General features: G+C 32.7%; 1 protein-coding gene across 13 annotated transcripts in view; it reads right to left on the bottom strand.

Annotated features, from left to right (window-relative positions):
• The window catches only part of LCORL (ligand dependent nuclear receptor corepressor like), a 172,296-nt gene that overhangs the window by 20,244 nt on the left and 124,629 nt on the right, over positions 1 to 27,423 (bottom strand). For 5 of the 13 annotated variants that reach the window (XM_073237783.1, XM_073237787.1, XM_073237785.1 and 2 more), the window contains 3 exons: positions 23,771 to 24,022; positions 12,679 to 12,772; positions 8 to 4,809 (listed from right to left, as the gene is read on the bottom strand). In XM_073237783.1, coding sequence (XP_073093884.1) covers positions 8 to 4,809; positions 12,679 to 12,772; positions 23,771 to 24,022 — 5,148 coding nt within the window. Of the gene's footprint in view, positions 1 to 7; positions 4,810 to 7,275; positions 11,366 to 12,678; positions 12,773 to 23,770; positions 24,023 to 27,423 lie in introns of those variants that run through there. The other 8 variants (XM_073237792.1, XM_073237791.1, XM_073237790.1 and 5 more) reach the window with 5 other exon arrangements.

The raw sequence follows: 27,423 nt of genomic DNA, 5'->3' as shown, positions 1-27,423 counted from the left end.
AACTTACCTAGTTGGGATTTTGAATAATAGTTTGCCATTTGTCCATTGTTGCAAGACTGTCGTTTATGTCTTTTTGTTGACATTTCTGTGGTCTTCCATGGTGGTCTTTTTCTTTTGTTCAATTTGTTAAGAACTTGAGAACTATCAGAAGGATTCTTGTCAAAGTTAATACATTTATTTAATTTACTATTGTCAAGGTGGTTGGGAAATTTATTGGTTGAAAGACTATTTGCTTTAGCGTTTTCTATTTCTTTAGATTGCTTTTTAAAACAATTTTGCCTAGCAGAATGGGATCTTAAGGTAAAGCGCCTTGTTTCTTCTACATGAGTTTGATGATTCCTTCCACTGTCAATAGATTCAGGAGAGTAAATTATTGTATTTACCTTAAAAGTATTTCTGTGTTCAAGATAGTTGATCTTTCTCAAAAATATTCTACAATCTTTTAAGGTTTTTGACCTCCAGTTATTTGGACATACATTTCCTAGTCTTGATCCCTTTTCAAAATCTTTTTGGCTGCAATTTGTACCATTCTCTTTTGCTTCTGATTTACATTTATTCCCTAAACTAGTCCGTGTTTTGAAGTCAGACATTGCCACCCTGTGTTGCAAAAAATCACCCCTGATCTCAGGTGACAAAATAGACTGATTATCTACTGTGTTTTTTCCTTGGAGTGGGATGTCAGCATTTGCTCCCCCCTCAGTCTTATTTAAAAATTGGTTCTGGTAGAAAAATCGTAAGTTCCTCCTTTTAGAGATCCAGTCAACTGTTCCATGGTGCAGCTTTCCCTCTCTTCTCCACCTTTTATGTGGCAATCTCTTAAACTCAGTTCTTTTTAATCTATCTATTGTTAAATTACTTTTCACATTTAGGAGTGGAGAGTTAACCATTTTATGCAGTATATGCAGCTTCCCTGCTGATTTTGAAGGAGAAGATAGTGCAAATTTTTTAAAGTGCTTTCTGAAGGGGCTGGTATTAAAGTCAGAATATTTGGTCCCTAATCTAATTCCTCTGGTATTTATTACTTCCAAAGGGTTTCGAGCATTTGCTTTTCTAACTAGTGAAAGAGACTGTGTTTCTGTCGTTTGCATGAACCAGATACAGAGTTCATTCAAATCACATTTTTTCCGAAAAAGCATTTTTACAGGTGAAACTTCAAGTTCTAAAAGACAAGTTTCCAAAGGGTTTGCTATTTTGAAATTATCATTTTCAATGTGTTCTCTTTTTTTATGGACACAGTTTTCAGCTTCATCTCCACTCACTTGCACCCAAGCATTTGTTATTTGCTCAAATCTATTGTTTAATTCCTTTAGTAAGGAATCATTTGAAGTAGAAGGAGCCCACCACCTGAGCAGAGGGTTTGATGAAATTACCGGGTCCAAGGATACTTCAGAAATGGGTATTAATTTGTTATCGTCCAAAAACTTTTTTGCATTCCTTGAATTTCTACCTCCTGGAATATCTTTGGAAGCTATTTCTATTCTTGACTGCCTATGCTTTTCCTTCTGACTTTTACCTTTCTGCAAATGGAGTTTATATGATTTATGGAGCACAGCATTTTGATAAATAAATGAGCTAGAAGATGCTAATGGATGTAAGAAATGCAGAGATGGTTTTCTATCCTTAATTGAATGTCTCAAAGGTATAGTAGCAACCATACTTTTTGATCCATTCTTAACTATGTCAGCCTCAGTGTGCCTTGTATCCACCTTATTGCACTGGTGATCATACTCTTCGTCATTTGGACTTTTTTCTAATATATTCTCTTGTTCTAAAGGAGGTAAGCAGCTGCTAATACTTACTTCTCTCTCCTGAGGTGAAATTCTATTAATAGTCACAGATATGCCAGAAATTTTCACTTTTGCAGGTCTACCAGGCTTCCTAACTATTGCCAAAGGCTTCTGATTTGGTCGAATAATGTTCTTGGAAGGCTGAGGTGTCACAGACTTGTTCTTGATAGGTCTCACATATTCAAAGCCACACCCCAAGACTGCACTTGCCGTAGTCAAATTTGAAACAGCACTGATTCTCTCACCAAAGTCAATTTTGTGCTCTCTACTGAGATTATCATATCCCGTTGGAAAGTCAGTGACATTATTGTTTAAAGACATAACATTGCTTATGTTTACACTTCCTTCAGAAACATGTCTTTTGGTTCTTCTTGACCTTCCATAAAAAACAGTTACTGTAATAGTCTTTTTGTAAATACCTTCTTTAATTTCTGACATGAGAGATTCTGGGCTTTTCTTTTCATCACTACAGGACTCATTTCTGCAAATGGTGACATCTGTTTGATCACTTTTAGATTTGGGTGGTCTTCCAATTGGTCGCTTAATCTGTTTCACAACCTGGGGACCTATTTTTTTAGGTCTACCTGGTTTTCTTTTAAAAGATGAATCAATAGCACTGCTTGAATTTTCCTTAGGTTCTTCTTGTGGCTTATCAATATTCGTATCATCCATAAACACTGCAGAGGATTCTGAAGATTCTTTTGCACAATTAAATTTGTTTAGTTCTCTTTGAAGAGAGTCACTATCACTAAGATTAGAACTATAATTTTCAAAGTTATCATTTGGGATATCCTCACTTGTTTTTCCTTTTATTTCAGTTACATGATGGGTTTGGGATGGACATTTTTCAGAAGGAATATCAATACTTGATTTGGAAGTACCAACTGAAGTTAAAGTATATTTCACTCCTTCACTGCTTTTAACCTCAGATAAAAACATGAGTTTGATAGGACTAGAATAGTTGGAAAAAGAACACCTTTCAATGGCTTCATATTTTGTTGATACATTCTGAACACTGGAAATCAAGCTACCCGTATCTAACTTTTCCATGTTATCAAGTTTTTTACTATCCAAACCTATTGTAAGTATAGGATTGCTTTTGGTATTGCTGGATGCTACCACAGCTTTAGATAAACTCTGTTCTTTGCATGTCATTTTGCTTACAGTAAGAGTCATATTTTTACCAACACTTTGATCCTTACTATCAATTTCTATCAACTTCTTGGATGCTTTATATCCTTCTGATAATGACTGATTATTCCAAGACTTTTTGGCCATATTTATTGTATCTTCCAAACGCTCCACAACAACTTGTAAGTTAGAATTCATTGCAATTTTGTTTAGGTCTATATTGTGTGAGCTTTCAATGTGAGTGTTTTTCACTGGATCTTTTTTTTTTGTAGATTCAGAAACTTTTTTGGCCTTAGGTGATTTTTTGAAAACATAATTATTTGTTACATATATAGAGTACCACCCTGGAGGCACAATATTTCGTTTCGTTCTGCTCAAAAGTCCAGGAACATCACTTTTCAAAGGAGTTTGAATATTCTCTAAGTTTGGATTCTCCTTACAATTTTGCAAAAAAATTTTTCCAGCTGCAGATTTCTCTTGTGATTTTATGCTCATTTTCTCCAGGGAAGTTGTTTTAAAGCTTTCTGAAAATGCATCTGAAGCCAAGTTAGTTTCTAAACTATGAAGAGGTAGTTGCAATGACTGTGCTGCATAATCTGGTGAAAACAATGTTTCTGTATGATTATCTTGAAGGCTTTTAGGGTTTTGTAAAGAAGGCCCTTGACAATGATAGAATTCTTCTTTGTCCATTGAAAATATCTCATCATTGCGCATCAATTTCCTTGAATTTTTTTCAGTGTATTTTTTTCTTATCAAATTTTCATCAAGACTAGCAAGTTCTCTTTTTATCTGTAAAGACTGCCTTCTAAACATGGGAGAATCAGAAGAGCTGTGCATTGCAAATAAGGTTTCTTGACGCTTTTGAAATCTTGTCTGAATTTTATTTTCTACCTTTTTATCATATTGACTGAGTAATTCCATAAAACTATAATCACTGGACTTGGCATTATGCAAGAGGGAGGTTATTAAATCTCTCAATTTAAAATCATTATCTGTATTACAATCACTGCTAGATAATTTTATAAGGTTTGTCATATCTGTAGTTTCTATTGATTTTAATTTTTCATTAATACGATCCATTAAATCTTGAAAAATTACAGCAGTTTCACCTTTCTCATGATTTGTAGTACCATTGTTGCTGTCTTCCAAGAGCAAAGATTCAGAATTACTGGATTTTGTAGTTTTATACTCTTCGTGATCACACTTGTCACTGCTTATTTCTGCTGGTGTGAGAGATGGAGGCTGCGTAATGTTTGCTTCAAGTCTGTTATTTTCTAGGGCTGAAAGCTCTGAGATGACGTCTTTCAGTTTTTCAAATCCTTCAGTCTGTACTGGTGACAATGGTGGTGGTGAGGGGCTTCGAGATCTACAAACGTCTTGAAGGCTGACTGTAACATCACATATTTCTCTTGATGGAAGCGGAGTGTGAAAGGCCAATTTTGTGGAGTCAATGTTTGGTAACAGTCCAGAACAGCACCCGTGAGAATTATAACTGTTCGCAGTTCCTCTATTCACTACTGTCTTAATGTGTTCAACAGTTACAGTTTGGCAAGATAAACAATGTAAATCTTTAATACAGACTGGCAGAGGCACAAAACCAGAGCTGTCTCTTTCATTTTGTAAACACCCTCTTTCTGCCAGCCTATATTCACAATTACAGAATAGACCATGTAAATCATCTTCAGTTAGGGGCTTTTGAGTTTCTGAAGACACAGCATATGATGTATTACAAAAACAAAGAGAAGCAGCATTCTGCTCTTGGACTAGAAATTTCAACATAGCCAAAACTTGTTGCTGGTGATGTATGCACAAAGATTCCAAAATTTTGCTTAATGCTGATTTTCCTTTTTCCATTTTAGTAGCTTCCTCTGATTTTGCATCAACAGTTGAACTAAAAATAAAAATCAAACAAAAAATGAATTACAGCAAATATAAGGAGTTACCATTTACAAGGAGTTACAATTTTAACAGAGTTTGAACAAAAGATACTTTGGTATTGCTGGATTCCTAACTCCTAGAGAGCTGAAATAATGACCTGCTGATTATTGTTTAGCAAAAATACAGTGAAGCACTGATAATTAATTTCCTATGACAAAGTATAAAAATCAAAGTAAAGCCCTAGTTTTGAGAAAATAGAAGCCGATCATTGGTATGAGTATATTTACAGATCGCTAAGTTTAGTGCTTTTGATTTAATGGAAAAGTGCTTCAGAAGGAATCAAATATTTTTAAAGTAGATGTTTTGTAAGTTATTTCAGTAATTATCAGTCCACATTAGTGCAAATACGAAATATAAGATGTAGGAAAATATTTTATCATTATTTAAAATAGATATTTTTCAAAGTAGTGGAAATAAAATTATTACTTAAAGAGAACTTTGCACAGTCACAAGGAAATCAAGGGATTTAGATTTCATGTAAGTAACAGAATGTCTTTTCTAAGAGTAAGCTGCAGGCATTTTAACCTAATAAGAAAATAAAAAATTTATGCTATTTAAAAATAAATGTATTTTTAATTGATTTTTAAATACTTAAGTAATTATATCAGAACTAAAGGAATTACTTACCTAATTATTTAATTTCAAATGCTGGAAAATGTCCCACTGAAGAAACTAATATACATCTAATTTAACTAAGACCCAGGGTTACTTAGCAACCAATGTAGAAGTCAAAAGAAAAAATTTTTAAATCCAATACCAGCAGTGAGAAGAATAAAATATATTAAAAGATTTCTGTTTCAGAAAAGTATCTATTTAAACATATCACCAAACTCTGTATATTAAAATATCCTCCCACTCATGATTTTTTTGTATTTGTTATCAGTTCCTGGTTTGTAGAAATTTTATTTAGGATTGGAATTGGGATATGCTGATTATGAATTGCTACGGAAGTTTGCATTTTGTAAAGTAGTCTTTTAAAATGAAAAGTTAAATTATTTAATTTTGCTCCCTAAAACCAAATTAACCTGTTTCAGATAAGTATGCAATATTTTATCTACATTTTATAAAAATCATGTTATTTCAGTAATAAAACCACCACAGCAAATTTTGAGTAGTAAATCAAAATTTTTCTAAAAAAATCTCTCTACTGGATTCAACCAATATTTCACTAAAACTAGCATGTGATTGGTGTAAAGGAGCAATCAAACCAATTAAGAAGAGATATGAAATTATAATAAAACTTAAAATCCACTGCTGCCTATGGACAGATGAAGACAGGATCTAACCCTAGCATCCTTTCTGAAAATAATTTTTTGTAAATTTTTTCACGGTTTGGAGTAAATTATGGAACTGACTTCTAAGATTCGCTATTTAAATAATTAAAAAATTACTATGTAGACAACAAAAGCAGGAGGAATGATGAACTAATATGAAACTGTGTTATACTCCTTTTCAGCAAATAAAAAATTTTAATTTTCATATAAACAATAAAAAACCCCAAAATGTTCTGATAGATGCAGTTCAATGGTTTCTTCAAAGTAAAGGCCTATTAAGCATATGAGACTAAATTGAGATTTTACATGTTTCTCAAAAAAACTACACTGTGCTGTATTTTAAAGATTAAGTTTCATACGGTTCCTGGAGTGCTCAAATGCTTTTTTCTACAGGTAAAGTCAAAAGTCAAGTGTAAGTAGAAATAAAACTAATGACTAGTGTTAACTATTGTGAAAACTACTGATTTTATCTCTCTCTTCTGCCATTCCAAGGGAGATTTTTACTTTGAATTTCTTTTTCAGTTTATTGCTTTTAATAATGGGATTTCAAAGATACCATAGTCGCCAGTAATTTCCATCTAATGCTATATGAAGAGTGACTTAATAAGCTTACTAAATTTTCAATTGGACACATTTGAGATATATGTACAAGAAGAGGTAGACACATACATGTATGTGTGTATCTCAAATACTAGATAACTAAGTTTTCAAATTATAAGACTCCATAGTATGATTATTTGACTTCAAATTTTTTCTTTTCCATACTTTTTGCATGTTAGAATCACAAAGAAAAACCTAATATATGAATAAGTAACAGCTGAATACACATAAGTCTCCAAACTAGAATTTATTCTCATGCTTATATAAAGGTTCTAAAATTTTATCTTTCATAGGTCTCTTGTTTTTAATGCTTAAAATTTTTTCTAAACTTTTCCTGTTTGATTTATAAGCTAAAATATCCTATTTTTTGTTTATACCATTACAAGTTTTGTTGTTGAAATAGTTCTTTGGAGAAAGTCAATTTTTAATATTAATAGAACTACTTCCTAGGGTGAATCAAAGAACTCAGTGTAGTCGGTTTTTTCTTTTCTTTTCTTTTTTTTCTTTTACTGAATGAGTAAATCAATCACACACCAACAGTGCTGTAAATTTAAGTGCAAAAGCATTGAAGTGCTTTACTACAAATTACAACCTAGAAACACGTTAACTGAACAATTAAAATCCATACAATCAGATTTAGATATATAACAACACAAAGTAGAAACAGAATTACAGTACATTTACAACACAAGACAGATACATGAATTCATTAGAAAATATTGTAATAAATAATTCATGAATTATAGTGCAATTGATTTATGCATAAATATAACTAATTGCCTAACAATCAGTTTATATTAACAAAATCTGTCAAAATCAAGGCAGCCACAGAGTTTTACTAGATTACTGCGACAATGGAAATACTGCAATTAAAAAACAAATACAAGTATTTGTACTGTAAACAACTAAAAAAATCAGTCTCACTAAAGTTAGTATACAATTTAATATAAAATTGTCATTAGCTACCAGAAATGGTTTAAACAACTTTACTGAGCAGTAGTTTTCTAAAAACAGAGGCACTGTTTTTCTTTTCCTTCTTTTTTTTAAAATATAAAATACTTGAGGAACATTCAAATAAGTAGAAAGCACAGAAGGGTTGCTTTCACCTTTGTTAAAGTCTGCTGAAACTGGATTTTTCAGAAAATTGTCAATAAGTTAATAACTGGTAACTAAATTTATAAAGTACTTTGAAAGTTTAACATAAAGAACATCTTAATAGAATCACTGGGGAGAAGGGGAACCCATAAATTTCCCTGCCTTTCCTAGTTTGTATAATCAAAAGTTAACTCAATAATTAGAAACATTTTGTTTCTCTTAAAAGTTATGGGTTGATCATTACTATAAACTATCAAAAAATATTTAATTTACTATTTCTGACCAAAAATAAATAATACAAGTACTAAAATGCTGTAAATTAACTATAATATTACCTATAAAACTACTGATCATAGTGAAGTCAATAGCAAAATGATCCCTGATTTTATGAATCCTGTAAAGTTTTTGGTCAGGTCATCTTTTAAATAATATAAAAGTGTTCTGTAAGTATCCCTTTACTACAAACTTCTCAATCAATTTATTAATGTAAATATAGTGTGAGGAATAAAAAAGCTCAATATAAATATTATGTAATGCATTTAAGCCCCCAAATTTTGCAAGTAAAATTCTGTATAAAGAGGTCAATAAAATTGTGTTGAAGCATTTACTTTATCTTTGCCTTTGTTTTTCAATGGGGGGAAGGGGAAATATACTAAATAATCCAAGTTCTGGCCCTCACAAAATATGGCTTAATTCTTTAAAAAGAAAGATGACCCTGACATCGGCTGTTTTGCAATCTATTATGTATACTTTCTTGGGGGAAAAAAAAAGAGCAAAATGATTCATACCCCAGTATGCAGGTAACATTAATAGCTGAAGAGGGTTCAGTACAGATCTAGGAGACCAAATAACTACTTGATTGTGTAGTTTCCCACTCTTCAGTTTAAGCATCTGTAAGCAGTTTTTAAATGTACTAGCTGAAAATCTCTTTAGTATCACATGTATATGTGACTATTAGGTTAGATGATTACAAGTGTAAAAACACAAGCATTTGACAAGGTGCACTTTTTAAAAAAATTCATCTTTAAGTATTCCTTTTGGACTTAAGAAAACTGGTTTAGAAAAGTGATCAGAACCTGAATTTTAACAGAGAAAAGGGGCATTTGGAAAATTCTGAAATGTATGAAGCAAATCCCCATTCTTTACATGGAGGCACATGCTTTACAACATTTTACCACTAAAACTGCATACTCCATAAATCCAACATGGATACTCTGTGAACGACATTTTAAAACTGCTATATATAAAAATTACTGTTCTCTCTTAAAGAGTCTAGTAAAAGTTAAAATGCACTGCCCAGCTTCTAACTACCCAATTAGTAGAGAGTTTACATTACTGAAAGTTCAAAACAGCTTCAGTGTTAAATATTTGTAAATCTATTCAAGACCCTGAACAAACTGCAAATTTGGTTATTAGCAAAATGATAATGTTTCGCCCACCAAAATGAAATCTGTAATTCATTTTGATAAACTGAAAATGTTTTGAAATGTCACAGCAGCAAATATATTAAAGTTACACTGAGGTTTTTCAATAGGAGTGTGTCACAATCCTTAAAATTTAAAGTAGTCATAACATCAACTAACCAGCACATTTAAACCAAAGTATCATTCTCAAGCTTTTTCTGCGCACATTATAAACATGCTCTAAGTTGCATTCCAACTTCTTTTCTAACCTTACACATTAGCTTATTTTTCAAATGAAAAACAAAATTAAATTATTTTAATAATTAAATTTAAATTACTTTTTGTTCTTAGTATTCCATCTTATATTAAAGGATTCTATAGCTGCTGGGGTTAGCTATGTGTCAGTTTTTTTAAAAAGTATATACCTTATAAACCCCAACTTCCTGCTAAATCAACTATTAAATGATAAATATTAAATTTCATTATACATATCATTTAAGGTTTTCTTTTTCTATTCCTGGTGGATGCACTTGAGTGCATTTCAAATTTCATAGAATGCACTGTAGTGTACTAATACTGTATACATTAATTTTTCTTAATGTGGAGATAGCTGTCTAAATAATTTAAACTTCAACTGGTTGTCTGACATACTTACAATAACTGTAAGTATATTATGTAAAAGTGTTGACAAACTATCAATATCATATTCCCATTATAAGATGGTTCTATTGAATGGCTGGAGTGGTCTTTTACCAATAAAAATGTTTCACTTGACAATTACTTTTTTTCCCACAACGCTTTATGCTATTGACTACTAAAGAAAACCTGAATCTTTTTCACCTATTTATACAAGGATTAAATACAAACTATCAGAATTAAGTAACTATATAATTCTGTCCACAGTGAAAACCCTGAATAAAACTTTTTTCAAAAGGCATGTAAGTGGTTTTGAACTGTAAAATTTCATGTCTCCTGTCAAAGTGAGCATCTGTAATTCCGTGTGTATATAGACACACAAATACACACTTGTGCACATACACACACGCAAACACACATACACACACACACACATACACACATACAAACATTTTCCTAACAAGTAATCTACACAGGCTTGCTGCCATTTTTGCAGCTGCCAGTCCCTGAATCTGTCATATTATATAACCCAGTGTCTGGTAATCGCAGTTTCTTCTTCGGAGGAGTCTTCAGTGTTCCAGATCTTTCTTTTACCTTGTATTCTAAAGTGCTGTGAGGTACCCCATAAATTCCTTGTGCTTTGGAAACACTCATTTTTCCACTCATTACCATTGCAATAGCCTCTTCCATTATTTCATGATCATACTGCCGATAACGGCCACGTTTTTTCCTGGGCTGCTTACTATCTTTTCGATCCAATCCATCTTCAGTAGTTTCAGAGGTTCCATCAACTGTTCCATTTTTAGAATTAAGACACAAAGGAGAGAGGTCCCCATGTAGAAAGTAAGAGTCAACACTTGAGTGAGTTACGGGCCCAGAACATTCTATTTTGTTCTGTTTAGGGAGTACATTTTTCAGTTTTTGGAGAGCTGATCCTTCTAGGACTGGAGAGGTTTTGGAAACTTGATACATGACATCCAGCAGACCATGACCATCAGATTGTGGTTTTGAAACAGAACTTACTCGTAGCTGAGGAATTTTTAACTGTACAGTCGGATGTGAAGTTTCATATTGTAGGCTTTCATTTTTTTCTTTGAATTGAGTAACCATTTTCTGCAGAGTTAACTGATGGAGGTAACTGGAAGCTGTTGGGAATTTTAATTCTGAGGTTTCAAGTAGATTGAGTTTACTTTTTTCTGTGCGCTCTGCTTGAGCTCTTGCCCACAAGGCTACTTTTTGCAGCACTGCACAAGTTTCTTTACTGTCTTTACATGAGTAACTATCATTGAAATCTCGAGTTTTGTTTTTAAAAGATGCAGGCTTCCCTGCTGGTAAGGCTTCTAAGTGGAGAAGTAAAGTTTTTTGAGGTATGCCATAAAGTATGCCTGCTTTATTTATGTCCAGTGCTCCAGACTGAATGTCTTTCAAAGCTTTTGAGAGCAAACCATCTGCAAACTCAGCACTTCTTTCCACATAGTCCTCTCTGTTTCTGTGTAGTCTCCTGGATGGATGGAATGAAACGATGGTAAACTGATGCATGAGAGACTCTCACACAGCTATGGAAAGGGAGGGTCCACTCCTTTATTATACTCCTTGCTTAGGTAACATCACTGCTTATGACTCTTTTAAGTCTGTGAGATGTAGTAGTTACTCCTTATCAAAGCAAACGCTACAGTCCTGGTAGGACAATGTGTCAATCATACGGTGGCCTCAACGGGCAGACCTTCCAAGAACATAAAATCCTAACTCAGTATTTGTAATAATATTCTCATGATGTTGCTATTCCTCTGACAGATGCTTGCAGAGCAACAGTTAAAATTTTTGTTTGTACAATTAGAGCTCCATTATAAAAAAGTACCCAAATCCTAAAGGAGTTTTTGTTAGTAGAAACGTGACGTTACCGCTAAACAAGTAATAAAAGAGTCAACCCCTTTAAAGGAAATTTGTAGCAGCAAGAATATTTCCAAATACAAACATCCCATATTTCCACAGCACTAATTTTTCTCTAGATAAAAACTTAAAAACTTGTAACACGTAGATTAAGTTGTATTTGGGTGAAATAATTTTAAATATAATAAATGTTATTTCTATTTCAAATGTATCACTGTAGTTTCCAAAGTTTTTTAAGCAGAAAGCTTACTATACCTTATGACTCAAAAGCTACTACAGCCTTAGTTGAAACAAATTATACTCGACACCTATGACTTAAATGTGACAAAAAGCTTCCTACACGGTTTGTTAATGGGAAGATGCAAAAGTTACCAAAAAAAATCCAAAAACCCAACAGAACAGCATTTCACTATTAATTATTTCTTTAATTTAATGACAGCTTTCAAAGCATGAAAGGACATTTTGTGGTGATTCTAGATATATTAGTTTGCCACCACACCTAAAGCACAATGAAAAAAAATATAAACACTATAAGTTGTAAGAATTAACAAGTATAGTACTTTGAAAACTTGATTATTTAAAAAAATTAAATAATGAAATTACATAGTTTCCTTAAAATTGCCTCCTGAATACTGAATTTTAAATTCTCTTTATTCGTCCCGCTTCTTAGTTTGTATTCTCTGATTAAATTGGTAGTTCATTTTAGTAACATGAACTAAAGTTTGGTGATTGTTCTGATAACTTTTCTTTAACAGAAAGAATAAAAAAGAAAGAGAAAGGACAAATGAAAAGTATGAGACACACACTTATGAGTGACAAAAATTCTGGAGGAAAACTATGTCAGTCAATCTACTCAGAGTAATATTAAGAGTTCTCTGCAGAGATAATTTTATGTTAATATTAAATTTCCTAGATATTGCTTACCCAGCCATTGAATTTTCAGAAGAAGGATCACATATGGATGACTCTTCAGATTTTATGCTGGTTTTCTTTGTAGAGAGATCTAACACTCCATCCCCTATAATTTTTGCAAGAGAAAAAATTTTATATTTGTGACAGACAGGTAATCCTTGCATTTTAACATTTTTCATATTTTGCTCATCTACTAACTCATGACCTAAAAATTAACATTTGTATTTCACATGTGGCCACTAGCAATGCTCATCGTGTGGTTTTAGCAACAGGACACAACTGGGGAGGCACTACATAGGAAAAAAGAACACAGAAGGAGTGGCATTTCCAAGTAATAGGAAGAAACGAACAGGCTATGATATAAAATCTGTTTACAATCAACCTTTGGTCACCTTTCCCACTATTTTGCAGTGAACAGACATTTGACTGCTCATCCATAACTGTTTTCTATTCAAGGCTGCCAAGGTGATGCTTTGGGAAAGCAGGAATGATGTAAGTTGTACAGAACAGGAAGCTCAGAAAATAAGATGATGAATAAGAACCTTAATGAGCATTTGCTAGGACTCGCAACATGTGAAACATATACTTTAGGTAAACTGTGACTCTATGTATAACCAGCATAGTTTTTAGATGTCTAGGGATAAAATTTTATTGTTTTAAATAACTGAAATGTACAACAGTTGATCCATTGTTTACATAATATATTGTGGTCATATCTGTGATTGGATGAAGACATAACTTACAATAATGTAACATTTTAGGAAAAATTCCCATTCAGAAGACAACTGCCTAAGTATTTGTTATTAAAATATAATTCTTTATTACAATTATAATACTGAATTTACAAATAGAACAATTCAATATTCAGACATTTTGTTACTCTGACAAACTTCAAGATCAAAAATAAACTATGAATTTAAAACAGCAATAAATACCATGAATACTTTTACTGATAGCTAAAACACTGAATTTAAGAAAAAGATTATAAGAAAATACATGTTTTAAAAATATACTTAAAAACTCTATTTAGTTTTTTAAAAAAAGTCAACTGGGTTTTACTGTTACCATATAAATTTAATAACATTTAAGTTCCTTGGCAAGAAATGAAGAAAAAAAATAAAAATGTTCCACCCATAGCCCACTATGTAGAACTCAATATTAATTTTATTGAGTGTTTACTATGTGCAAAGCATTGTTTTAAGAATCTGGAAAGCAGCAGTAAAAAAAAGCATATAAAGTACCCTGTCTCTTTGGTGCTTAGGGCCTAGAGAGAGAATTCATATTCCAAACAACTGTAGTTCATGTTGATTGTAAGTGCTTCTTAGGAAAAATAAAGCACAGTAAGTGGACAACAGTAATGAGGGCAAGGCTGAATAGGTTCCTATTTTACTGAGTACTATTAGTACAGGCTTCTTTGACTCAGAGTCCTGAACAAAGTGAGGGTACCAACCAAGCAGATTACTCTGGAGAAAAGCTTCAGGAAGGAATAAGTTAGTGCAAAAACTCTGATATGGAATGGTATGTCTGAAATGTCTGAGGAATAACAGAGAGACCAGGGTAGCGAGAGTGGAGCAAGCCAGGCAGAGTAAAACATGAGAAATATCACAGGAAGGTAGATCACACTGGACCTTACAGACCATGGTGAGAAATCTGAACTTTAGTCTGGTAACAGGAATTTCTACCTCTGTCTCTGATCACTTCTTCTTTACCTCCTTAAAAATGGGTCTTTGTCTTTCTTTTAGTACCTCAATTTATTGTTCCAGTTAGCCTTTGGCCCTTTATACTTTTTCTTACTGTATTCTCTAGGAGATTCCTGGACTTCAATTATTAATAATTTATATTAAATTTATTTCTAGAAAATGTTAGTAACATACAAATCTATAGTATATTTTTCTACAGTGTAAAGTATGTAAAACACTACACTAAGAGCATTACATGTTTTAACCTATTTAGTGCTCATACAACACAATATATAAATAGGTCTTAATTTGCAAATTTTAATGATAAACTGAAAGTGAGTTTAATTATCTTGTTCAAGGTCATGAAGTTGTAAGTAGTGAAATTCAAAACCAGGAAGTCATATTCCAGTCCGCACTCAACTACAATTCTAATCTGTATAATAGCTTAAAAAGACAAATTACAAAATTGGTAATGGTGTAATAAACTTGACATGGTCATTATTAATTTGGGAACACACCTCTTTGGAAACAATCTAGCAATATGTTATCAAAAACCTTTAAAATGTTCATAATCTTCTAGGTATCTATCTTAAGAAAAGAATATTTATTACAACAATGTCAAATTAGAAGACTTCCGATTTGCTGACCATGTTTGTCAGCCCATCGTGTTCATCCAAAAGTGATGCTTTTAATAAGTTTTTATTGAAATGACAATAACAAAAATGTGTATAAGTACAGTTTACTGAATCTACACAAACTGAATATCTCTATGTAAGCAGCATCTAGATGACCACCACCAACCCAGACGCCTCCCTTTCCCATCAGATCTCTTTCTGGTCACTAATGCACCCCTACCCCCACCATCTTGACTTCTAATCACTTTATGCATTCTCTTTGATACAGCAATTTCACTTCTAGGAATTTACTCTGAGATAAAAATTAAGATTGAGCGCAAAATCTTAGCTCAAGTATGTCTACTTATATATGTCTGAAGGTGTAGAATTCAATACAACATAATCCTTCCACAAAACAGAATACAACTCAGCTAAATAAATCAATTTAACTATTAAAATGACTCTGCAAAAAATGTCTAGTAATAGAAGGATATTTAAAAATATTATTTACCAAAAACAAAAGTTACAGATGATTATATAATATATGATTTGTGGGAATGAGCTCTGGGAGGAGGGAAGGAGAGGGAGAGAGAACAACTGACCTAAAGAAATGCTTTGACTCAAGTTAAAAGTTTTTGGCAAATATATTTCACAAATGATGCAACACATCAAGGCCACATAAGGTGTATTTTCAGTGATGCTCAAGTGATCAGTGTCCTGATGGTGACAGTTTGACCCCTCCCATTGTAAAATTCTCCAAAGAACTTTTACTTTAACAGTTTTATCTTTTGATGATGTTGATTCAATTATCTTATTAGGAATTGACAAACAGTAATATTTTTTTCCCATTTTTTTTATTAAGGCATTGTTGACATACAATCTTATGTTGGTTTCAAATATACAAGACTGTGGTTCCACAGTTACCCATATTATTAAATCCTCACTCCCTCTAGTACAGTTACTATCAACAGAGAAAGATGTTACAGAAGCATTGACTATGTTCTCCATGCTGTACTACTATCCCCGTGACCAACTCACATTGTGTATATAAATCATTGTGCCCCTTTATCGCCTTCACCCTTCCCTCCCACCTATGCTAATCCCTCCACCTTGGTAACCATTATTTCCTTCTTGGTGTCAGTGAGTCTACTGCTATTTTTGTTCCTTCTGCAAAACAGTAATATTTTAAGTCTATCATGTCTTCTGTATTTATTACTGGAATTCTTCAAGATTCTTTCCTAAATTAAAGCTATTTGGTTGTCCTGAAATACAGTTTATAAAAGAAAAGCAGGATAAATGCTTAACTTTTTCCTTTAACTGGTCATTTTCACAGTAATTAATTGGTATGCTACATACCTCCAGTGTAGACTTATGACTTTTGAGGGGTACTCTGTTTTTTTGATCATCATAAACTATTGGACTTTAAAACATTCAATATGCTTCTGTTACCATTGTTCTTCATTTTGATGCTCAAATGTTCTCATACTTGGCCAATGGGGAACACTTTAGCAAACAGTGGATCCTGGATTCAGTTAATAAATTAGTCTTTGGAGCTTCTTTGCTTGTTGGCACAAAAATGTTCTGGGTTTACTTTATTTTCTAATTCAGACCTGGATTCCAAGGAGGCCTGCTTCCTTTTAAAGGAAAATAATGTTTATAGACCACAATCTAGGTTTAGGTTGAATGCTGCTGAGTTGCCATTATGTGTAGAGTAGTTCAGTAGTCAGATTAGGGAATACATATTTTTGAAAAGAAAAAAACTTTCTGACTTTGCACTGACATTTCCAATCCACATGTAATATCATACGGTTTTCTTTGATTTTACTAGTTTGTTTCTTCTCTTACTCTGAAAATCTTAGTTTCCTTACAATGTTAAAATGCTATTTGATATACCATGTAGATTCAAAATAACAATGGCAATATTACTACTAATATTACCAAAAGAGGATTAGGATCTCTTTGAATCTCTCCTTATCCTTAAAACATATTCTACTAAGAATGTATAGGCAAAATACTGTGTAAAGTCACCATACATAATATCTTTTTTCAGTGTCAATATGTTATTAACTTGATGCAGCCAGGTTCATTTGTTATATTCTTTTTCAAACATTAGGAATTGCTTTAATTTTTAAAAATGTTTATTCTTTGGAATATGTAAGATATTTACATAATATTATATAACAAGATTAGTTCACAGCACTTCTATTCTGTCCCCTCTTGCCTCATTTACTTCATGCTTTGTTTTCACAAAAGAGAATGTATAATACACACTGTTCTACATCTGGCTTTTATGACCTAACAATAAAACCTGGAAATGTCACTATTAAGAGATTCTTCTCACCCCTTTTTCTCAGATGCTGATTGTACATCCACACAGTGGATTAATTAACCACTTTGGTTATTTCCAATCCTTTGCCATTGTAAATAATGCCCTTAATAACCTTGAATATGTATCATTCCATATTTGTGTAAATGCATATATAAGTTTAGGAGATACTGTCAATTCCCTTCCATAAAGTACTGTATCAGTTTGTATTCCCTCACTAATGCACAAGAGTGTTTGTTTCTTCAAAGCCTCACCAAACAGGTTATGTTGTTAGCCTTGAACTCCTATTATCTAATAGGTATGAATGACATATGAGTGTGTATTTCCTGTGAGTATAGGAGTGTATTTTCCTGGTTAAAGACTTTAAAAATTTCTTCTATGAACTGACAGTACAATTATGATCATTTCTCTATCGGGTTATTGATCTTTTACCTCTCAATTTCTTGAAACTTCCAATGCATTAGATTTAATAGTCTTATTTTGCAATATAAATTCCAAGTATTTTTTCAGAGAATGCCATTTGCCTCTTAATTATTCTAATGGCTCTTGCTTCTTTATCACACACAAGTTATTTTTACATACTGGGATTTATCATTTTCTCATTGTTAAGGTGATATTTAAGTTGAGATATAAATGATGAATAGGTATTAGCCAGAGAAATATGAAGAGCTCAAGGCAGAGTAATCTAGGCAAAACAATCAACAAAAGTGAAGGCTGTGAAGTGGAGTGAGCTTGGCATGTCAGAAATAGAGAGTGTATAACTAAGCCAGAGAGAAAGGAATAAATCCAGAGAAGAAGGCAGGGAGAGATAAAATCTTAGAAAAGCCGTATAAGTCATGGAAAGTAATTTAAATTTTGTTCTTCAAGTACTAGAGAACTAAGAGGAAGATTTAAGTATAAAAGTAATATCAGCTTTACTTTATTTAACTTGAGCATGAAAATCCAGTTTTATTTTAGTACATTGATCAAACTATAACAAATATTCCAGAAAAATGTAATGGCTACAAAGGAAGCTGGTTTCTTTTCTTTTTTTCTTTCTTTGCTTCATACAGCTATTAGGTTAGTAAGTGATGGTTTGTTTACATGATAATATTTATGGAATGTCTGAATTTGAAGTACAGGGCTTTTTGTTTGCCATATTTATGAAACAGAAAAAAGGAAAAACTCAGCTTATATATACTATAACAATGATATTTCTTGACACTCTATAATCTGCCTTTATGGAAAAACTTTAAATGCCTCTTCATTTTTAAGTAACTGAGACAATCCTCATACAGTTGCTCAAACATACCTGATTCGTTTCTGCTTTCTTTGAATTCTGATATTTTTGTCTTTGTATTTCATATTTCTTCTCCATGGAATGCCCTGCATTCAGATCTTCATCTGGAGGACTTCTCATTATTCAAGTTCTCTGGTCAAACTCACTTTTCAGGAAGACCTTCCTGACCACCTTACCTAAAATATCCTCATATGTCCCTCTTATTATCTTGCTTATTGATTCTTTTGTGAAATTAAGGGCATACTGGCAGGCATATTTCAAAAAAGTAACAAGTAACTTCTGGCAGTGAAAAATACAGTAACAAATTAGAAACCCAAGATACAGGTTAAACAATGATTAGAATAGCTCAGGAGAAAACCAGTAAGTCTGGAGATAGTTTTAAATAAATGAATCAGGGTCCAAAACAAAGAGACAAAGAGGTAGAAGACAGGAAAAAGAAAATAAAAGATATGGAGGACAATATGGGAGGATCCCAAAATACATCTCAGCAGATTTTGACAGGAGATAAAATGAAAGTTACACAACATTTAAAAAGATAATAGCCAAATAAAATATAAATGATTAGAGACATCTGTCCTCAGTTTTAGGAATCATGACTCCGAAAGAGAATAAATAAAAGAAATTATACCCAAGCTTATACAAGACAACCTGCAGAACATTGTAAACAAAATAGGGAAAGACAGAAAGGAGTTAAAAGTAGAGTATGAAGATTACCTACAAAGGAAAGACTAGTTGGGCAGTTAAAGCAACAACAGAAACCAAGACACAATCACAGTAGAAGTGCTGAAGAACAAACAATTGTCAGACTAGATTTGCATACCCAGAAAAACTATCTTATAAGAACCAAGGCAAATAAACGAACAAAAAGCCTGAGAGCTTCCTACTGACAGATCTGTATTAAAAAAACTTCTGATCCCAGAAGAAAATCTGAGATACAGGAAGGAATGGAGAGCAGAGAAAAGGTAATCATATGCAAATCTAAGGAAAAATTGATGATATAAAACAGTTAATAATGTTTAAGTTGTGATGTCATAAAAAGAGAACTAAAGTACTGATATAATGGCCACATGTGCTGGGTGAGGTGGGAAGTTAAAACACTAAGTGCCTTATATTAACAGTTGAGTTAACTACTCATTTAAAGCTTTCTAGCATAACCACTAATAGAATAGCAATAGAGTATTTAACTTTAAAATTAGCAAAGGAAAAAAGTGAAACAGGGAAAAAACATCATCTAAAAGAAAATAACAGAGGAAGAAAAAAATAACAAATGAGGAAACAAATAATTAGAAGGATGATAAGTGCTACAAAAAAATGTAAGATGCTATGAGAAAATACAGGAGACCTAAATTAAATTCTGGTAGGAATTAGTAAGAGATAGTGAGAGAGAGATGTGTGTGTATGTGTGTGTGTACCCAATTTAGGAGATATGGTGGAGGTTTTCCTAGAGAAGTGATGTTTAAAAGGAGACCAGAAAAACAAAAACAATAAATGAGTAAGAGTTACTTAGAAAAAAATGACGGTGGATAGGGAGTGGCTTATACAGAGAGGCAATAGCATGTGTGAATGTTCTGAAGCCAGAGTGTTTAACATATTCAAGAAACTTTGAAGAAGCTAGTATGAAGACAGGAAAAAGAGACACAGAATGAGGCTGAATAGGTAGGGAAGGGATGGATCTTAGTGAGTTCAGGATTTTAGACCTTTTTCTAAGATCAACGCTAACCCATGAAATGGTTTTAAGCAGATGAGTGGTATGCCTTGATTTGCAATTTTTAATTATCATTCCTTTCCTCTTTCCCTAAAGTCAGAGAAGGTTCGTTTGGAAAGGACATGAATCATCTAGGTGTATTATGTTCTTATTCTTCAGGTTTATTTAAATGTAGCATCTTCCCAAGCACGGAACATAACATTTTCTTCCATAGGTGTTTAGACTTGAAAAACAAAAGCTCATCACTGGACCTCATGGCAGAAAACTACACCAACAAGGCCAATGAAGTGTTCCCATCTCAGCCCACATTTGATCTTGTTTTGTGTAGGACTTATAAATTCTTCATGATTGTTACTATAATGATAAAGATCTTTAAGTTGCAAATTTCTTCCTTTGAACTTGCATTTTTCATCATAAATATGTCAGCTTCTTTTTTTCGTGTATCTATTAGGATGATATGGTTTAGTTTTTTTTTTTTGTAATGTGGGAAATCATAAAGGTTTTCAAATGTGGAATCATCTGTGCCTCCCTAGTCATTATTTATTGTTTTTTTATACTTCACTATATTCAATTTGCTAATATTTAGGATTTTTGCACCTAGATTTGTAAGACCAGTTTGCAACTTTTCTTTCTTTTGTTATCTTTGTCTGGTTTTGGTATCAAGATTATACCAATTATTTCTCTTTCCCATTCTTTAAGATAGTTTGTAAAGAAAGGAATTATCTGCTGCTTTAAGGTCATGCAAAATCTTATAAAACCTGTAAAGTCACTTGTGATTGATAATGTTTTAGATTTACAGGTCAGACTACCCGCAAGTATCCACATTATCAATGATTATATTATCAACTGGTTATCTATCTGAATAAAGTAACTCACAAAACAAACAATGGCTTAAATGAGTACTGTTAAATTACAGAGTGAGAATATGAAAAATGTATGCCACTAGCAAATAATAAACAAACAAAGGTAGAACTAACACTGCTACTGCTAATATGAGCACTTTGATTATAGTATAAGGTAAGAACACTGAAATTAGGCCAAAAATTTAATTCTTAGGAAAACTATTTGAAATATGGATTTACACCCTCTATCATTACTAATTAAACTCTCCCAAAGTCTGTATTGCATAATATGATACTACTGGTGAAGTCACTATGATTAATAAAACATCTAAAATTTATAACTTTATTTCAACCTTAAAAATGTTAATTTGTGGAAAGATTAGTATACATAAGATATACATACACATAGACACATGCGTGTGCACACAAATGCATCAAAGGGTATGCAACCAAGAAATCATTTTCCCAGTTCCATTTAAGAAATGTCTCATCCTTAGAAATATGCTTTCTTATATGGACATTTAAAACAAATTGGCATGCGAGTAGGCAAAGTTAGAGCCTATCCATCTATATACCACAGCAGAATGGCTTTATAGAAGAAAATCTGACTTTATTACTCTCTGCATAAAGCAATCTAGCAGCTTTCTGTGGCAGCTTTTCTGTGACTGAAAAGTCAAAGTCCTTAGTATTTTTTACATGGTTTTCTCACAATCTGGTCCCTGCCTAATTCTTTAGCCTCATCTATTACCATTCTCTTCCCTGCTCTCTATACTACAAGCCACACTAGGAAAAATCCCATCTTGAAGTAAGAACACTGAAATTATACATGACAAGAAGTTATCCCTTAAAATAAAAATCTTCAGGAAGACTACTTATAGTAGTATCTATCCACCACCATTAATGTTTTCAACCTCAAGATGTTCACATATTTGTTCACTTTGCCTAGAATAACACAATTTTTAAAAAATTTTATTACTTGTTTTCGACATATACTTGGATCTGCATTACCACTTCAGCTCACGGAATCACAGAATGTAAGGACTGGAAATTTACTTTTAAAATGTCATCTAGTCCAACCACTCACTTGATGTTTTTGAATACCTCTAATGATAAGACAACAGAAAAATCATTTTCCAGTTCCATTTAAGAAATGTCTGATCCTTAGAAATATTCTTTCTTATAGGGACTTGAAATCTGTTTTCACCTAACTTCTTGTTAGTGGTCCTAATTCTACTCATTGGGTCATTCAGAGAAAATTCGGTCCTACTTTAGTACTACATGTATGTATTACATGTATGTAATAAGCATACAATTATTTTCAGATCACTATCATAGTACTTTTAAAGCCTCTCTTCTGTGGTGGCAAGGACCAGGAGAGACAGAGTAAGAAGAGACTTACTGTTACCTTTTATAAATTCGTTATTTTGTATTTAACTTTCACATTGCCCTAATAAGCTTGTTATTATTATTGCCAAGTAACAAATGAGGAAATGAAAGCTCCAACTGGTAAAGTTGTTCCAGTAACTGAAGTAGCAGAGCTGGGATTTCTCCCACAGGTCTGTCATATACCAAAGCCAATGTTTTATTCTCTTTAGAACAATGAACTACCTCCCACAAATGAGAAGAGATCTAACAGAGTGTGAAACAGAAAAGCAAAACAGAACTCTAAGAATCCTATGCTTTCTAAGTTCCAAAATTCTATTGATGACATTTTTTCCTTAAGCCTTATATCACAGTCATCACTGACATTTCTTTCTCGATAACCTATCAATATAATTGTAATATTTCTCATATCTGTCCACATAAATAAACTGATACAACCTAAAATTAGGAAATCAAAAACAGAAAATTGTTTTCATTATTTCAGCCTCTCCTAATTTTAATCTGTCTTACAAACTGAAAAGATTATCTTCTTTAAACACTGACTAGAGTACTTGTCTTTAGAGCCCAAGCACAACACTGCCTTCTGCAGTCAAACGTAATGCTGATATTTTCTGGCTTCTAGGACTGACAATGCTATCCCTAACTTGTGTCAACCTAAGTTACTCATTTTCTCTTCTCCAGAGAACATTTACCATCCATCACAGGCACTTATTTTCCTCTGTGAATCATGGCTCTTCCTTCAATCATCTATTAGATAACTCCAATGTAACTTTCCCTCATAATTCAGGCTTCTTATGAAAAATGTACCTCTATATAATTACGTTATTTCATTACATTTATCACATGTATTTACTTTTCTCTTTCCCCAGTTACATCATAAACAACTGAAGATAAATCTATTTCTCTTCTTCACCTAAATGCAAAAATCTGAACAGCAAATGCTTAATGTTCTCAGCTATACATTAAAAATTTTTTTTTATCATATACACCTCTTTACTTGTATTCTTTGCTTTTAAGTTGCTTGGTAGGATTCTCTCACCATACACCTTACTGTGAAAAGAGACTGAGAGCAACTCAAGCATCCTCTTTTATAAAAAAAAGTCAAATGTACTACAAAAAGCTCTAATTTAGCACTTCTTTCTAGTCCATGTTACACAGCCTAATTACATGTAATATTACTTCTAAAATAAACTTTACTATAAATATAAGGTTAGATATATATACATATGAGTACTAAAACATAAAATCATACATCATGCACACACACAAATCTTACCTTGCTGAGTATTTTGTTCTTGCGTTCGGTTCACAGTGAGATCTAAGGGGCCTTCCTGCTCTTCCTGAAGGGAGTTTTCTGCTTGATTCATTTGGATACTTTTACATATTAGACTTGGTCCAATTGAACCATTTCTATTCTCTTGAATTTTACCACTTTTTGAAATATACTCAATTGCAAACTGACGTATCATCTTTTTCATTAATTCCTGAGCAACTAGGGGAATGTTAGGATCACAGTTCTGAGGAAGATCTAGGGAAGAAATAAATATAATATGCATTAAAATGAGAAATGCAAAAGACCAATATTTAAACTTAATTACAAATTAACGATTTCAGAGGTCTTTTAGTTCAGCCTCTAATTGCCAATGGTTTCTAGGACTTAGCAATAAAACCCTTATAGATTTAATTAGTATCATAATATAGCAACCCAAAACTTGACATATTTAATCATTTTTTAAAAATAAACATTTTTGGTCCCAAACTAAAATACAGATAATCAGAGATGCAGAGAGGCTCATTTTCAGAATTTTAATTCAAATGTATTCTACTAGATATTAAAACACTTAGTATGTGAACACAAATTGTGTACATAAGTAACAGAGCAACTTTTAACTGTCCAAACTCTAATAAGTGTTTATTACCATTGAATTATTCAACTTTCTCAAAAGTGCATTTCATACACAGCCTCAATGTCATTATCAAGGATTTTGTGCTCAACTTTTATATTAAGGAATTTCAATCATAAAGAAAAAAGATAGAGAACGATACAAGGACACCGTCAACCAAAATTCAAGAACTATTAGTATTCTGCCACATTCACTTTCTTTTTCATTTGTTTTTGTTTACAAAACCAGTGAAAGTAAATTATAGAATTATGACATTTCATTTTGAAATATTTCAGCATGCATCCATAAAGATTCTCCTATAAAAACAGCAATATTATTATGAGGATCTTAATCAATCCTTGATCCCAAATGTGTTATCAGAACTATAATGAAGGTCAGCAATGACATACAATTCTGTTTAAAACATATACAAGAGGTAAAAACAACTGACTGATTATATGGTAAGAGATGTGGAATAAGCACAGACCACTTATAAACACAGTATATAATAGTGATAAAGAGTTCTGGTATTGCGGAAGGGAGGTGGATGTCTTTCTCACATAGACTTTTGGCCTCACCCCAATTTGTTTATTTACTCTGCTCCTTCAGAGGTCCAACACAGTAAGTTGGGAAACACAACAAAGCATACATGTGATTAGACTCCATACTCTGTTCCTCTTAGAAATAAGCCAGTTCTAGAGATACCAGCACTTTGCTCCTAAAATGCCTCAATTCTTACCAAGACAGATGACTGTTATGTGAACTGGCTTGCCCTGTTCCAGGGCTTTCTGAGACTGAAGGCTTAAATCTTCTTAGTTTTGGGTTCAGTATTAGCTAGAGCACTTATCTAACATAACTGAAGGCAAGTCCTCCAAATAGCAACTATCATTATAGACCCATGACTCAAAAATGCAAGATTTGAAAATATACTCTTTGGAGAAGAGTAGAAGCAATGAACTACCCCCACATCTAGGAGGAAAATGTGACCTAAGTTGACATGAATCTACCTATGGTCCTACAGAAGTATCAATACACTTGATCACAGGGTGCTGTTTAGGACCCTCTGGAGATGTTATGTAATAAATATCTCTTATTATACTACATCTTCCAAAGCAAAGAATTTTGAATTCTGAAAAAACATCTGACAGAAAGGACTGTGGTCCTATAAAAAAGGTCCTGCAAACAGCCAAATGAGTGAATTTGGAAGATATACCATATAAATCAACCTCAAGATGGCTGCAACAATAACTAATCCTTTCACTACAGCCAAGTGAGCAATTGAGCCAGAATATACAGCTAAGCCATTCTCAAGATTCATAGCTCAAATAGGGACTCTGTGGCATCTTACTACACTGATGGACAGAGACTGCAATGGGGCATGGGGTGGGGGGACTCGATAATAGGGGTGAATGTAATAACTACATTGTTTTTCTTGTGAAACCTTCATAAGACTGTATATCAATGATGCCTTAATAAAAAAAATAAAAATAAATAAAAATAAACTAATGACAGTAAATATCATCCAAAAAAAATTTCTAGCTCAGAAAAAATGTTCTGAGACAATCAATGTTCTTTTAAACTGCTAAATTTTGGGGATGATTTGTTAAATCCTAATAGATGATACAGATTTTGGTACTCGTTAGTGGGATGCTGCTGTTAATGAAAACCTACAATGCAGATGTGGCTTTAGAACCAGGAAATGGGCTTTGGTGTTAAAATAAGCCTAAAGTACCTTGAAGAGACTGTATTAGTGGCCTCATATTCCCTGATAAGGCTGCATGGAAAAAAGTTATAGATAAATGCAGTAAATGTTACTGGAAAGTTGAAAAAAGATCATACATATCATGTGGTGACAGGAAATTCACAACATGATTGTGTGCAGTAAAATGGAAGTAAAAATGTTCCTAATGAAATGGTGATATGCTTAGAGAAATTTCTAAGCAGTGTTAAAATGCCCTCTGATTTCTTTTTTGCTAATTAAGTGAGAAAAAAAGAGATATATAAAGGAAGGATTTTATAAGAATGAAAGAAACCAGAAAAATCATGATCGTTTCAGAAACTTTCAGTCTACACAGGCAGCAAATGAGGCTAAACTTGAGAAAGGTAGAAAGTAGACTGAATCAAGGAAAAAGTCAGGAAAATATCCTTCAGAAAGCTGGTGGTTTCTCTTCAACTTTGACTCTCTCAATACTGTGGGTCTGATATGGACTTTTAATTTTAATTGCTCTGTGTGTGGGGCAGAGGAAGGAAGGGTAGATGTCATTTATTAAACAAAAGAATTCTAGAATTACCCAAAAGCTTTCTAGAAAGTGTATATTCAAGAATATTGGCCCAAATGAACAGTCTAAACTCACGATTAATGGAACTAGAAAAAGAAGGACAAGTGAGGCCCAAAGTCAGTAGAAGGAGGAACATAATACAGATCAGAGTAGAAATAAATAAAATTAAGAAGAATAAACAACAGAAAGAATCAATGAAACCAGGAGCTGGTTCTTCAAGAAAATTAACGAAATTGATAAACCCTTAGCCAGACTTACTAAGAAAAAAAAACAATGTACACACATAAACAGAATCAGAAATGAGAAAGGAAAAGTCACTACAGACACCACAGACATACAAAGAATTATTAAAGAATACTATGAAAAATAATATGCTAACAAATTGGATAACCTAGAAGAAATGGAAAACTTTCCAGAAAAATACAACTTTCCAAGACAGACCCAGGAAGAAACGGAAAATGTGAGCAGATCAATTACCAGCAATGAAACTGATTTGGTAATCAAAAAACTACCTAAGAACAAAACCCCTGGAACAGATGGCTTCATCACTGAATTTTATCAAACATTTAGAGAAGACCTAATATCCATCCTCCTTAAAGGTTTCCAAAAAGTAGAAGAGGAGAGAATATTATCAAACTCATTCTATGAGGCCAGCATCATTCTAATACTAAAACCAGGCAAAGACACCACAAAAAGGAAAATTACAGACCAATATTCCTGACGAACATAGATGCAAAAATACTCAACAAAATACTAGCAAACTGAAC

Source organism: Manis javanica, chromosome 5 (genome assembly GCF_040802235.1).
Source record: "Manis javanica isolate MJ-LG chromosome 5, MJ_LKY, whole genome shotgun sequence".
NCBI lineage: Eukaryota > Metazoa > Chordata > Mammalia > Pholidota > Manidae > Manis > Manis javanica.
Note: the sequence above shows the minus strand (reverse complement) of the source record. Positions and strands in the feature narration are given on the sequence as shown.